The sequence below is a fragment of the Camellia sinensis genome, chromosome 1 (assembly GCF_055761805.1).
Source record: "Camellia sinensis isolate YWXY chromosome 1, ASM5576180v1, whole genome shotgun sequence".
Taxonomy (NCBI): Eukaryota; Viridiplantae; Streptophyta; class Magnoliopsida; order Ericales; family Theaceae; genus Camellia; species Camellia sinensis.
In genome coordinates this window covers 11,799,200-11,812,536 of record NC_138961.1, presented here as the reverse complement: position 1 = coordinate 11,812,536, position 13,337 = coordinate 11,799,200, and the positions used below count along the sequence as shown (strand labels likewise).

The 13,337-nt window shown below is 30.7% G+C and overlaps 1 protein-coding gene across 1 annotated transcript; it reads left to right on the top strand.

Annotated features, from left to right (window-relative positions):
* Positions 1-811: 811 nt before the first annotated feature.
* LOC114287669 (uncharacterized) lies at positions 812-4,779 on the top strand. The gene is made up of 5 exons (XM_082901741.1): positions 812-826; positions 2,276-2,449; positions 2,589-2,663; positions 2,808-2,894; positions 3,788-4,779. The coding sequence occupies exons 1-5, from the start codon at positions 812-814 to the stop codon at positions 4,610-4,612; spliced, it is 1,176 nt and encodes a 391-aa protein (XP_082757867.1). The 3' UTR covers positions 4,613-4,779.
* The last annotated feature ends 8,558 nt before the right edge of the window (positions 4,780-13,337 follow it).

The following is a 13,337-nucleotide window of genomic DNA, read 5'->3' as shown; positions in this document are numbered from 1 at the left end:
TAAATCGATAATCAATAAATATAAATTTTTATTCAGTTCAATAAATGAACAATTATTTTGTAAGATGGTTTCATAGCTAAAAATAAACAATGTACAATACATTTTAAATGAAAAGCCAACAAGATAATTCAAAGTAATTCATTGTTCAAATCGATGGTTCGATATTCAGATGGTTCAATGATTTGATTCACAAAACCCAAGTCTTATTGACTACGGTCACATAGCCCGTGACAAGGCCCAGAACCACACATAGGCCGGTGGTAAAGCCCCAACAAAAACTAGTTTCTGTGCCAATAAATAACCCCCATTGGCTAGGGTCCAAATCATAGTCAGACTAAAGTGATGTTCAAAATTCACACAATACACAAATTTTAAATAAAACATTCGATATTTTCAGAATAAACGTTTAGTATAATTTTCAGAATAATTTCACCGAATATTCAAATAATTTTCATAATAATATTCGATGTTGTTTTATACTTGACCCATATTTTATTTTAAGAGAACAGGAAAGCTACGAATAAATATTTATGATTTTAAACGATTCGATAGGATTAAAAATAAACCAACAGTGATAGAGGGTTACTTACCTCAAACAGCTAAAATAATATTTCCCAAGCTAATCTCAAATTACCAAGATCCATCTCAATCTCACAAACCTAATAAAATATTATACCACATAAACAATTATTATTGATCACCATGATGCATCTATCATTCTTTTCTTTATAATGTAATAATCTAATCCTATAGTCTACAAGTAAATTCCAAAACCCCAAAATACCTACACCCAATCAACATACAAGATACTATGTCTAAAGAAATAGTTAGGAGTACCATAAATACAAATCTTACCTCCAAGAGATGATTAGATCAAAGTCACCAATCTATGAATCTTCTTTCTTTTCTTTTCTTCTTCTTCTTCTTCTCTCTCTTTTTTTTTTTTTTTTTTTTTCTCTACTACTAGATCTGCCGCAGCAGCCACAACATCAATACCTCTATGTGTTTGTGCTTCTATGTTTCCAAGACCTAAAGCCCAAGTGGGCCTATAACCCAATCTCCCAAAATTACAAACTTAACCATCTAAGTAATAAAAATTAAAAAAAAAACCACCTCATAACTAATTCCTTGATGTTACTAAAATGACCCATATAAATTAATTTAATTACTACTTTATCCAAAAATAATTCTACACATAAAAATTTGGATTTTACAACTCGTTACGGCCGCTTTTGCAGTGTGATTGAGATTCACAGGTGTATCGGCCGTAGCGGCTGCTATAGCGATCGTAACGGTACTGCAACGGCCGTAATGGCCTATTGCACACCGTTACGTAACGGTTCCGAATTGCTTCTTTCAAAAAAACACAAAAAAAAAAAAAAAAAAAAAATTGAAAATGGGAGAAGAGAGATAGAGAGAGAAGAGGAAAGATGGAGGAACAAGAGATAGAGAGAGAGAATAGGGAAGATGAAGAATATGTTATTGATTTGTTGAAATTATAAGACCTATGCTATTCTATTCAGCTGCTATCACTCAACCATTTTGTTTGTGTGTGTCTAACTATATATTGTTTGAAAATAATAATAATAATAATAAGTGTGGTCATTATCTATTTAGCTTGATTAATATATATATATATATATATTTAGGCTTTTATTTACTCTCTTACTTTTGTCATTGTTTATCTTATATATAATAATTAGTGATTGATTTTTTTGTATAATATAAAGTTATTAATTATCAAAATAAAATGTAAAAAACTCAGTTTATAATGATTTAAAAATATGAAATATATTGGATCAAACTTAAAAATTTATAAAAATTGATCAATATTTATTTTAAAACCCAATAAATATGATCATGGAAAAAAAATATGCGTATTGGTAAGTTTTTTTTAAATTGTACGAAAAATAAAAAAATTCACGGTTCCGGTTACCGCAACCGTTACGTTACGGCCTTTACACTCCGCAACTGCAACCGCGCCACCGCTACCGTTACGGCGACCGCAACCGCTTTTCAGAACCTTGGGTGGAAATAAAGAACATAATAATGTTTGCTGTGTTTTGTCATTTTTGACATCACAATATCATGGTTTTGTGCAAATCAATCTTTTTGTTGTTGTTTCTATACTTGTTGGCATTGTTAAAGATTTTGTTTATCCCTGTTTTATTATTGCTTAGCTAGTAATTATACTGCGTTTTGAGGATTCTATATATATATATATATATATATATTTTAAATAAAAATTTAAATTCACTGCAAGTTGTAAACTGAGATTCAGTTGTACAATGGTATTATTTTTCTTCATCTTTCTTCTTTTTATTTTAAACAGCAGGTCCAGAATTTTGGGAAACCTTTTTTCCTTGTCATCCATGAGGGTGAGACGTTGACTGAAATCAAAGAACGCATACAGAAGAAATTGCAGGTTCCGGATGAGGAGTTTTCAAAGGTATAATTATTAACTATTTTACTTGGCTCATGGCCTTGTCTTTCTACATTACAAAGCAGCATTGTCTGACAGTATATGTGCTAGGTTAATCTTTATTGTTGTGATCTTTCTGAAATTAATGTTTACCCCATCTTCTCAGTGGAATTTTGCATTTTTATCTTTGGGTCGCCTCAAGTACCTTCAGGACTCGGACATCGTTTCTAGTCGTTTTCAGGTGCACATGAATTTTCTCTCTCTCTCTCTCTCTCTCTCTCAACACACACACGTGCACATATCCATGCTCATACACATGCATGCACACTTAGTTGAGGTGGTTAATTTCTCTTCTCTTCTAATTTTGACATTTTGTTCTTTATAGAGAAGGGATGTTTATGGTACTTGGGAACAGTACCTCGGGTTGGAACACTCTGACAATACTCCTAAAAGGTCATATGTGGCCAATCAGGTATATAAACACTTTGAAATTACTTACGTTAAATAGCATATCTACAGGTTTAAGGCAGTATGTGGTCCAAAAACCAGGAGAGATGTTATTAATTCGGCTTTGTGCAACATGGCTATGGAGTTGGCATTTTTTTACAATTTTCTACCTTGACATTGCTAATAACGTATTAGTTCACACCTTTTAAGGCAATTAGAACTTGTAGTGACTGTCTCAATGTGCAGAATCGATACTCATTTGAGAAGCCAGTGAGAATCTACAATTAGGAAATGCTATAATCTCCACCAGTGCATGGGCTGAATCGAGCAACCCTCCAATGGCATATTGCGGCTTTGTGCAGAAGCCCGAGCCATATCCCTCAAATTCTCTCATGTTGAGATCCTGACATGAAATAAACCTAACACATATACATTTGAGTTTATGCATTCAGTCATTTTCTAGGAATAAAATATTTGACCAACTACTAAAACGTGTTTGCCTAATACACTAAAATATTAGGAGTTTGACTAAATGATTTTCACTCCTATGTTCATCTCTACAGTTACAATTCAATACTATAATATGAATTCAAAAGCAAACATACGTGACTTTCTTTTAAATATCCAAATTCTTATGTCTCCGAACTATTTGAACGGAGTAAATAACAAAAAATAAAATAAAATCAACGGTTATTCCATTTTGTATTTGTTTCAGTTTTTAATCTTTGCACCACATTGTTCTCACTTTATTCTTTATTTTTTTTGAAGTTTAGAAAAAACAAAAAAAAGTCAATTTTGTCAGCTTTAGATCCCGTATTTCGTACCTCTTGGTGAACTTTTTGATCCCAGTAGAGATTGTTTCTTGGAGATACTATTATAGTTGAAACTGATATTGCCGTTCCGTCACGTGATTCAAAGGAGAGTGGTTGTCAAGCGGAGTCTCAGCATCCATCCCAGGACAATAACTTGGGAAATGTAGAAGTTGACACTACCGCCATTTCTGGAGAAGAAGTTAGCTCTGTTGAGTCAGTTTGGCAAGGTCTTGTTTTGACAGAGGCTCCTTCTGTCTATAAGGAAGCAGAGAGAGTCCATTCTGAATCCACTCTTTACACAAGCTTCTCCGGGACCTCGCCTCCTCAGCAGGCTGCCCAACCTATTTTGGGCAATCAGGGCTCAAGCAAAGCAACCCCAGTTTGTGCCACTTCTACCATTACTCAAGCTGGTGGACATGCTTCAAGTGACCAAGCCTCAGACATTGCCAGAGGATGCAATATCGGCAAAGTCAGATTTTTGTCGTACTGGGTTTCTTCTGAGGCATCACTGTTACTCAAAAGGATCCACGGCCTTCACAATGACACTTTCACCAGATTATCAATGAAAGGTCACATTCTACAAACAATGCTACTTGAGTCGTTTGCTTCATTCATTGAGTCGATGTCAAACACTATGGTCCATGATGAGGAAGCACTACGCTTGGCTGCAATTTCAATTGAGGACTTTGAGCAAGTTGGGTTGGACTTATCATGGCTGAAGCAGAGGCTGGATGAAGCAAAGAGGGTGAACAAACACACGGAATCACTTGCCTTTGTTGATTTGTGTGAAAGCACTCTCAAAGTGGCTCGAGCAAAGGTTCGTGAACTCGAAGAATCGCTTGCCAAGGCTAAGGCAGAAGTGGAGTTTTGGTCCAGGGACTTGCCCAAATCACTTGGAGTTGATGATTCTGTACTCAAAAATGTTGTATAGAACATTAGCATAAATATTTTCATTCTGCTAAGAAGTCCTCTATATGATTTTGCTTAGTACTGTGTTCTATGGTCTTAGATTGTAAATATTTTTAGGTGTGTATTGCACATATGTCATTTGGGTCTGGTTGTGTTTTAAATTTTAAGCTTTGTTTTTTGCCTTCAAAACTGTGTACTGCTGGAGTCATTTTGTTTATTGCAGAACTGCCTAGGAGTAGGAGCAAATTGATGGATTTGGGCAGGTTTGGTCGACGTCCCAATCCCCACTGCTGCGAAACTTGCTTCTTGCTAGTGTCCCATGCGCCAAAAGTGTAATTTGTGGACGGGTGCAACTGCAATCTGTGCTTGGCCCAAGTACAACTGGGGCATGGGATGAGAATACAAATTGTTTGGGTTGTTACACTTGTCACTTGTACAGGTAACAAACCACACTTACACAAAGTGTAATTTGTGGACGGGTGCAACTGCAATCTGTGCTTGGCCCAAGTACAACTGGGGCATGGGATGAGAATACAAATTGTTTGGGTTGTTACACTTGTCACTTGTACAGGTAACAAACCACACTTACACAAAGCATGTTTGCATGTTGTGTGTGTGTGTGTTTGGGGGGGGGGGGGGGTAATAAACGAGCCGAACAGTCACTGTTCAAGTTTGGTTCGTTAAACTTTCAAGAGCCAATCTCAAAAGAGTTTTCGTCGAGCTAATCTCGAGTAATTTGGTATTTTTATATAATTTTAATGAATCAAATAAGTAATTGACTGTTCAAGTTTGGTTTGAAAATTTTAACGAGTTCGAAAATGTGTTTAAGTTTGGTCTATTTACCGAACGAATTGAGTTTGAATAAACGTTTTAACGAACCGAACGCGAGCTTGAGTTTGAGTTTTTTGTTTCGTTTATTACTCTTGAATCCCAAAGAAAGGGTGGCGGGTGGGGAGCCGCAAGAGTGGTGAAGACACAGGATGGTGGGCAATGGCAGTGAGGAATTTGCAGTGTTTGGCGACTGGGTAGGATTTTGCAAAAGGAACTTTTCCTCATAGTTAGACCATTTCAAATGAGAAATTTAAAACATACCTGAACTTTCTCTTCATTGGATGCCTCTTGAGATTAAAGTAAAAGATTTTTTTTAGGAAACAATGTAAAAAACATGCAATTGGAAAGTATAATTCATCCTAAATTTTACAATTAGATATAACTAATGTTATTTCTATCAATTGGTTACGGAAAAATAAGAATTTAGCAATAATGTATCATTGTTTAAAAATAAAAAATAAAAACCACCAATTAAAAATCAATACTTTTAATTTGTGAAAAAAATTAAAATTTGAAAATAAACAATTTTTAAGTTCTGATTTTTTTGTGTGAAATAAATAATTTAAGAGGAAGATAATATATTATTTATCTATCTATATATTATATAAGAAAAATAGAGTTTCTAGTGAAAAGATTTGTGAGATTTCCAAAGTCTCATTCCATAATTACTAATTTTTGTGATTTAAAAAAAATTCTATTGGTTAACAAAGTAATTATAGATTAAAGAAAAAAAAAAAAAAACCATCTAAAATTTTAAATTACAAGTTCCTAAAATCTTTCCCCTAATATTTTTTTTCCCTAAGTCTTATCTGATAACAAAGTAAATTATACATTAAAAAAAAGTGGAATTTATCGGAAAGTCCTATATGACTGAATTATGATCCGTTTGGTCCCTCTGATTTTTTGTTCATTCAACAAGTCCTATTGCGTTGTGATTGCTTACTAAAAAGTCATTTTTTGAATGTTTGTGGTTAGTTGCTTGACGATATGCCCTCACGTGAGTTATGGGAATGTTATATTTGTTTGGGTATGTGTAATCCCGACTTTCTTGAGAGGTGGGAGGGGTGAATATTTGTTGATAAAGTTTTCAAACTAGGGTTTTTGTTTGTAAGTGCATTTGTATTGTGTAACAGTCAGGAAGTGCAGCAATTAACGTCGACACCACCGTTGAACACAGGTATGTCCGGAATTTTGTATTACAAAGTCATCCCTCATCATTCCCACACATTCACACCAGTGCACAAATCAATGTCCCTGTTATCGCACCGACAGTGGAACAAGAACGGAGAAACATTCATACCTGTGTTTGACGCCAACAGTGCAACAATCAATCTATTTTTTTTCGGTGACAAAATTTTCTGTGTAACAGTCCAACAATGTTGTAGTTGACATCAACCCCACTCACTCCATCTATCACGTGGTTTCGGAATCACACCATAACTGCGTGAACCCAACAATGAACAACTTACGTGAACCCAATGAACAACTATAACGTGAACCCACTCACTCTATCTATAACGTGGATTTTGGAATTCGGAATCACACCACGTACTCAATCTATAACGTGAACCCAACAATGAACAACTTACCCACACCAAATTGATCTGAAAACTATTTCGAATACAATCCTACAAATTACGTTTGTGGGATTTGGTCACAGGTATTTAAATTTCAAAAACCCATGGCAACAACAATTGGAAAAAAAAAAAAAGGATCGGGTTGTTGAATGCGAAGACGAAGTCGAGATTGATATACCTGCCGGAGCAAGATTAGAGATCTTAGAGGATGATGAAATCTAGGTTTTTGGGCACAAGCAGTGAAATCGACGAGGACGATCCTTTTTTGGATGAAGATTTGCCTGAAAAGTACAAGATGATGAAGTTCAGTACATGGTTTATGATTCAATTGGTGAGTTTGATTTTGATTATTGGTGCTTTAGCTTGTAGCCTTGCAATTCCTAGATTTAGGAAGAAAAGATTGTATGAACTTGAATTGTGGAAATGGGAACTCATGATTTTGGTTATGATCTCGGGTTGTGAGAAATTTGAAATGGAAATCCGAAACCAGTTCAGTGTGCCTTATTGCGCGTGTTCACGTCATGCACAAAACAACACTTACGACGTAACCACATTCTATTTCTGCGCATGTTACGAACCTACTAAATTAAAATAGGTATTAGTATGCTTTTCCGATCAACGTGACACACAAACACTCATTCACCTTCCCTATACAAACCCACGCCAATTTTCAACCAATAATATTAACAGTGACAAAACAGTCAACAAACAAATTAAGGGACCACCCACCAAAAAAATATTTAGGACCTTATGGATTACAAGTCCACAAAATGGGATTTACTGGTCAATTCCTCTAAAAAAAATTACCCATAAAAACACACACACACACACACAAATTTCATCTCATAACAAAGTAATTATATATTTTAAAAAAAAAACGTTATAGATTAAAAATCATCTCATAACAAAGTAGTTATATATTTTAAAAAAACATTATAGATTAAAAAGAACGTCAAACCATAATTTTTATAATTTTAAAAATATTTAGAAATAGTACTATTGGCTAACAAAGTAACTACAGATTAAAAAAAAAAACCTAAAATTGCTAATTTTTGTAATTTTAAAAATATTACTATTGGCTAACAAAGTAACTATAGAATTAAAAAAAAAAATGAATTATAAGTTCCTAAAATCTCTTCCCTAATATTTATTTATTTCCTAAGTCTTATAATTTACCTATCTATATAGTATATATTATACTAAAGTGACTTTTCATTTTAGATGATCTTAACCTTAATCTAATTTTTAATTTTTATAAAAAAAAAATTAAAACATCTATTGGCTATTCCAAAGACATAAATATTAACTTTTAAAATTATTTAATGCAAATATATTACCGGTCAATACCCAAAAAGACAAAAGAAAAAAAGTACACAATTCTCAACCTCCCTCTCCCTCTCAAAATAAGCCTTTATTTAAAAAGAATTTAAATCTCATACAATCTTCTCTCTCTCTCAAAATAAATCTAATTAAGAAGAAACTCTCTCACTAAAATGTATATTATTAATATCTTTCACAACTGATCTGATCTATATAAACCTAAAATTAAGACTAACATAAAATAAAAATTAAACATTATATCTAGATTCTCTCTCTATTCCATAATTAAACACAAATTTATTTTCAAATAAATTTAAGTATATCTATACTATATATAATTTTTTTTTAAATCTAATAATTTATTATTTTTTTATAATGATTCCAATATTTATAGTTTAGAGGAAAAAGGGGGGACAGGGGGGCAATTTTTGATAAATCCTCTTTCTAAATATTTTATTCCATCTAACCCCATATTCTTTTTGAGTATTTCATTTAGCCTTGTTTAATGTAATATGACCAAATCACCCTTTTTAATTTTTTGCACATGTTTCTATTTTGAAATTAATACACAATAAAAACTAACAATAGTCCCTTATTTCATAGAAAAAAATCTCTTCATCATTGTAAAGAGAATCTTTCCCTCATTCCATGAAAAAAATCTCTCATTCTAAGAAAAAAATCTCTCCCATGGAGAAAATCTCAAATTATGAATTTTGGATCTTTCTATAATGTGAAAATTTTAAAAATAATGCAACAAAAACTGAATGAAAATCAAAATACAATGTGAATGTTCACAGTAAACAACAAACATACAACTAACTTTTGAAAAAATAAAACACATACTAAAGTACAATATGAATGTTCATAATAAAGAACAAACATACAACTAACTTTTGAAAAAATAAAATTCATACCAAAATACAATGTGAATGTTTGCAATTTTAACATATAACTAGACTTAAAAAAAATAATCCATTCCAATGTGAACATTTACACTGCAACGTAATAACATAAAACAAAATTGAAAAAAAATGAAAATCGACTATTTTAATTGTTCAATGGTAACAAAAATGATTGTTCAACTAACAAATACAGTAACAAAAACAACAAACATACAATTAACTTTTGAAAAAATAAAACTTATACCAAAACAAAATTCGAATGTTCACAATTTACAATTAATATACAACTAGTTTTTTAAAAAATAAATTTATACCAATGTGAATATTCACACTACAACGTGAAAACATAAAATAAAATTGAAAAAAGTGAAAATCGACTATTTTGATTGTTCAATGGTAACAAAAATGATTGTTCAACCAACAAGCATAATAGCAAAAATAATAAACATACAACTAACTTTCAAAAAAAATTAAAAAAAAAATTTTAAAAATATATAAAAAAAAAACTCATACCAAAATATAATGTGAATGTTCACAATTTACAATTAAGATACAACTAAGTTTAGAAAAACTAAATTCATACCAATGTAAACATTCACACTGCAACATAAAAACATGAAACAAAATTGAAAGAAAAAAAACGACTATTCCAATTATTTAATGGCAACACAAAATGATTGTTCGAACAACAAGTACAGTAACAAATAATCAATGACATATGAACATTTACATCTTGCAAAGTATATGACTATGTACATATCTATATTTCAATAATCAATACTCATTTCTCAGACTTTCAAACAATGTGAAATGTGAACATTCACACTGATTGACAAATATATATATATATATATATATATATATATAAACAATAGCAGCAATAGAACTAGAAATCAAAAAAAAAAAAAAAACTCAATTACTCTAAAAATAAAAAATTATCACCCACATCCTCATCCTCATCTTCATCATCATCTTTTTCATTATTACTATTATTAACAATACATGCAATTTCATTATTCCACCAGTCCAAATCAAACCAAATCCTCCTTTGAAAAATATGTTTGTAAGAAAATTGAGTGGATATAAACAAAGTTTCAACTTACAACAATGGAAAAATATAGAGTTTCAAATATAGAGCAATAATGGACGAATACAGAGTTTCGGACAAAGTGACAATGGAGGAACATAAAGTTTCACTGCAACAATAGAGGAATAAAATATTGTCTCACCACCATGTATAAATTAGAGCTTCAAAACCCTATCAAACAGAGAGTTTCAAGATCCTAGCACAACAAAACAACACCACAAACATGAATGAAACTGATTAGAAGGAAAAACCTGAATAATGGTAACTACCAAAACAGATAGAGCAATAAAAAGTAAATATGTATATCCTTTTTATATATAATATATATCAACAATAGACATAAAGGTATAATAGTCCAATAAATAATATAAATCAGGAAAAAATAATCTCATGGACTAAAAGTATAAGTACATGGGACTAACTAGGCTATAATTTTTCTTGATGGACTTATTGGGTTAAAACATCTCTAAATGAGATTTATCAATAAAAAACACAAAAAAAAGAAAGATGAAAAAAATTATTCTTGTGCACTCTTTATCTAACCAATTCTTTCTCTTATCCAAAAACCCTAGTCATTATACATTATACTTTTTTTAAGCCATTCATATCTTCCTCGTCCTATAAATATTATATTCATGGAACGATGAAACTCATTATTTTTTTAACTTTCTTTATAAGACAATTTGCAGGTTAGTTTATGTTTAACCTATTGTATTCTTTAAACAAACTCTTTCATCCTTTAGGTACACTATTTTTTTTCCTTCTTTTTTTATTTTTATTTTTGATTTCTATGACCATTTTTTGTTTTTACATTTCATATTTTGTGTGTTATTTTTCCTCCTCCCTACCAACCATTATCTATTTTTTGTTAGTTAATATTGTTTTATTATAATTTTTATACTAAAATGACATGATAAGGTCTTTTGTATAATAAAAAATATGTCACTCATTATAAAGTGATAGATCAAAATCCAAACAAAATCATTATTAATAAGTGTATTGATTTTATGTTTGTATATCATTACTTTTTTTCAAAAAAAATTACTTCTAATATTTTTTGATATCATGATATGTGTTAATTGACAATTGGTGGAGAACATTTCTTCAAAGGCATATAATAGTTTTTCAAAGCTATAAAAAGAAAATATTATTTTTAATTTATTTTTTTAAAACTATTAAATGATTTAGTCAATTATTTAATTATTTATCTTTACTATGTACAGCTCTTTTCTTCCTCTATGATATTTCTCTCTATTCCACTATGAGTTCATATGTTTTTAGAAAAAAAAAAATCATATATAATTTAAATTTTTGAATCTTTTTATATAGGAAGTTAAAAAATAAATCTTAGAATTTAAAATATAGCTATACAAAACCATGTTCTTTTAAATATAATTGTAATATATCTATTACCTATCCTTATTTATATTATTATATAAATAAAAATGTTGTACGATAATTAAAGTTGAAAGTCCTAATCTATTTTTTTTTTTTCAAAATTTAAAATTGTTAAAATGCATATGTTGCAATATCATTAATTTCTTCATATTATAAATTTTATTTTAAATCTTATAAGATTTGTTCAATGACTAATATTCAATTTTTGTAAAAAAAATCCAATATATTCCTTCCAAAAGTTAATATAGCAAGTCTACAAAATCATATTTTAAAACTCAAAATTATTAATATTTTTATTTTTTTAAAATAAGAATGTTAAAGTATAAATAGATATCCAAATAAAATTATACTTATTAATAAATATGGCATTTGTTTTAATTGTAATCACATCTTTTTAAAGTCTTAATTCATTTTTTAGCTTTTTTTTTATATTTTAAATTACATGTTACAATAATTCTTGCTTACTCATTAAGTTTTTAAAATTTCTTTAATTATTTCCCTTTCAAAAACCAATATGATAATTTTTTAAAATTCATATATTTTTATTCGAAAATAGTGAAGTATTAGAACTATATCATTTTTTTTTTTATAACAAAACATAATTTTAATTATTAATTGTTAATACAACAATTTTAATCTATCTATACTATATATTATAATAAAGGAACCTTTAAAACAAAACTCTTAAACTTATATATATAATTTTATTTACGGCAGACAAAATACAAAAAAATTATATATAATTATTATGTTTTTATTAAATAATATATTATTTTATCCCGTACATAGCATGGGTGACATGCTAGTACAATATGAAATGAAAGTATCATAGGAAACTGTAGCTCGACTTTTCGCACTCCTTTCGGAAGACAAGAAGCCCTATAGTTCGGACTCTACCTGCGGTTCTGAATCTGATTTCACAAGTGCAATGTGAAATAATGAAAACACAAAAAGAGTTCAAATTCGGCAATTTTTTTTGAAAAATCAATGTTTTGAATAAAATGTCAAACATGGACTGTTTTGCCAGATTTTAGAGTCGTCACCTAAATATTTTTGAAAAATTTAGAAAACCCAAGACTCGTGTCAAAGGCCATTAGTCCGTCATCACCAAAGTTGTCTTGGCTCGGAAACTTAGGTATGAGAGGGGAAGGTCATGAATTGAGCACCTATAGACGTGCCCGAACGTCATGGGCTTCACGTGCGAATTGGGCACGAAATCCCAGTTTGTTCATTAGCTTACTACTACAGTCCGGACTCAATATCACGGTTCTGAATCTAATCTTGCAAAGTGCAATGCAAGACCGATAAATCAGCAAAGAGTCCAAATCTGGCAAATCGTTTTTGAAAAACTGATTTTTTTATAAAAAAAAGTGCTAAACATGGACTGCTTTGCCAGATATAGAGTCGCCACCTAAATATTTTATTTGTGGGGAATTTAGGAAACCCTGACTCGTGTCTAAGGCCACGCGTCCGTCATCACCAAAGTTGTCTCGGCTCAGGAACTTGGGTACGAAAGGAAAAGGTCATGCAATGAGCACCCCCGCTCACCCGATCAAAGATCGGCCTTTACTAACATGATATCTTATTTTTGAAAACACATGCGTTTTTATTCCGGTTATTGGCCTAGAGTTA